Here is a 2,314-nt window from a genome sequence, read left to right as displayed (position 1 = left end):
ATATAAAAAGCGGGGTCAAAGGAGCCCCCCGGCAACAGCCCGCAGAGCCACGAACAGGAACACAGAGACAGCCGCTCGCGAAGGGTGAGACGATCTCAGACCCACGCTCGACCTTCCTCGAGACTTGAGACACCACACGAGACACGAGAGACTGTGCTTCCCATCTCAGTGTGTGTCGACGTGTGCGTCTTGTTGTCTCTTACCGATACCGCAGCTGCTGCTACCCAGACTTCAGGGCGGACCACTTGTACCTGGACTGCGAGAAGAAGTTGACGTGCGTGAAGAGCAGCGGGTTGCGCCCTCGAAAGCTGCTGTTTGCACGGCCCCACTCGGCGACCTGCCGCCGATGCCACCGCAGAGTGTCGCCAGACCGACAGCAGCGGCTGCCCAACGCTGGGCAGCACTTGCCACCTGGCTTGCAGCACGGGTAGGCATGCTCGTGTACGCTGTTCGCATTCACCGCAAAGATAGCTCGCGCCGCCGCCGCTAAATCGAGCGTCGAGGACAGCGCGAGCTCGGCGCGCCGTGAACGCGGGACGCAAAGCAGGTTCCGACCGTCGTACCGGCGGCCGACGATCTCCTCAACCAAAAAGGCGTCGTAGCTTATCCAGTCGATGTACTGCAGTAGATTGGTTGTGTAATTCTGGTCCTGGTGGACGTGGACCTCCACGGTGAAGATCGGCTGGTCGCGTGCAATCGTTTCCACCGCACCGCGCAGCACGTCGAGCTCAGAGCCCTCAACGTCCCAATGAGCAAAGCCGAGCCGTTGACCGCGCCACGCACCTTGGAAGAGACCGTCCACCGTGTAAACGGAAAGCCCACCGAGGTCCGCACCGCGGACACCGCGCGTGGGTGAGTTGAGAAGGTGCAGGTTGTTGTACTGCTGCGATGCACTCTGTTTGCCGAGCGCGCTTCGGCTGATCGTCCCATCGACGCTGCCAAGGATGCCAACGCTGGGCTGCAGATTGCGCAAGCCGGCTTTGAGCACGTAGCGATTCCATATCCGGCGGACGTTCGCCTCCATTGGATCCATCGCAAAAACGGTACGATTGTCTCGGACGACGCTCGCATAGAAGCACGCCCATTCGCCCTGGTTGGCGCCCGCGTCTATCATCGCGCCGGTTGGCATGCGCCCTTCCTCAATGAGAGCCCCCACGATAGAATTGAGAATGACCTCCGTGCCTGGTGAATTGCAGGCACGCCGAGCGCTCATGGGAAGAGCAGCTGAGAGGAGGAGAGCTGTGGACAGGAGATAGGAGTGCCGCATCCTGAAAATCTACGCAGGTGCGGGTCACGGTTTTGCCGTGAAGAACAAAGGGATCTGTTGCCGTGATCCCCGGCAACGGCACGAACAGCAATATGCCGTACGTGCCTCATCCTATCCGTAGAGCCATTTGTTTGCAGGTGTGCCACAAAACGCGGTCCCACAAGAAGTTGGTACATAATACCCGGCCCTGAATGCGAGGCTGCCGATTGCACTCCCAGTGCTCCAAGTGAGCGGAGAGATCGTGATCGCTGAGCGAGATGTCGGACATCGGAGAGCGACCGTGCCTCGTTCGCGGCCGCCGGTCGCGGCTTATGATCACTAGCAAAAAGAAAACCGGTGCGCGACGCCAACACGCCACCGGGGACTCGTCCAGCCTCGGAGTTGAGTCCACCCAGACACACACAGCCACAGCGGCCATGGCCACCTTTCAAAAGGGCGACTCGAACCGGTGTCGCAACGCGTACGAAAAGGTGCTGCACGCGCAGCTCGCGCGGGCTCTCCTCGACCCGCACAAGAAGAACAAGCACATCAGCGTCGGCCGCTGCCGCATGCTGGCCGTCAACCACGCGGTGCGCCGCGCCGCCGCTCTCGACCCGGCACGGCCGCCGCTAGGACCGCCCGCGACGCGCTGGCCTCGCGGCTTCGTCGGCCGCTGCCGGGCAAGAGCCACCCTGGCCGACCAGCCGCCCGACCCGCCGCCGCCTCCTCCCGGGCCGCAGGTGGCTCTTCCGTCGTACGAGGAGCTGTCCGCGGCGGGCTTCGACCTGGACGCGGTGCCGCGCGAGCGATGGGCCGTCCCCGATGACTGCCTCCGCTTCGTCAAGAAGATCGCAGAGGAGGGGCTCTGCACCGGACCGTGCCGCCGCTGCGCCTCTGTCACGTCCGCCGACCGAACGCCAAGGTGCGAGCCGCCGCCGCCGGCGGCGGCGACGGCGGCCGCCGAGGGGACCGCCTCGCGCAGCCGCACCATCCGCCAGCCCGCGCGCTACGCCAACGGTGACGGCGTCTCCGTCTCCACCCCAGCAGCGGACCGCACGGCGTCATCGC

General features: G+C 64.2%; 2 protein-coding genes across 2 annotated transcripts; one reads left to right on the top strand and one right to left on the bottom strand.

Moving 5' to 3' along the window:
* Positions 1-220: 220 nt before the first annotated feature.
* EMIHUDRAFT_239598 (hypothetical protein) lies at positions 221-1,213 on the bottom strand (the record flags this gene model as incomplete). Its single annotated transcript, XM_005775875.1, has 1 exon — positions 221-1,213. The coding sequence occupies one exon, from the start codon at positions 1,211-1,213 to the stop codon at positions 221-223; it is 993 nt and encodes a 330-aa protein (XP_005775932.1).
* A 464-nt stretch (positions 1,214-1,677) lies between these two features.
* On the top strand, positions 1,678-2,313 carry EMIHUDRAFT_368084 (hypothetical protein; the record flags this gene model as incomplete). The annotated part of the gene is made up of 2 exons (XM_005775874.1): positions 1,678-1,836; positions 1,987-2,313. Coding segments are annotated over exons 1-2 (480 nt in total), but the record flags the coding sequence as incomplete, so codon positions are not given.
* Position 2,314: the final 1 nt, after the last annotated feature.

Source organism: Emiliania huxleyi (assembly GCF_000372725.1).
Source record: "Emiliania huxleyi CCMP1516 unplaced genomic scaffold EMIHUscaffold_291, whole genome shotgun sequence".
NCBI lineage: Eukaryota > Haptophyta > Isochrysidales > Noelaerhabdaceae > Emiliania > Emiliania huxleyi.
This window is presented reverse-complemented; position numbering and strand designations above follow the sequence as displayed.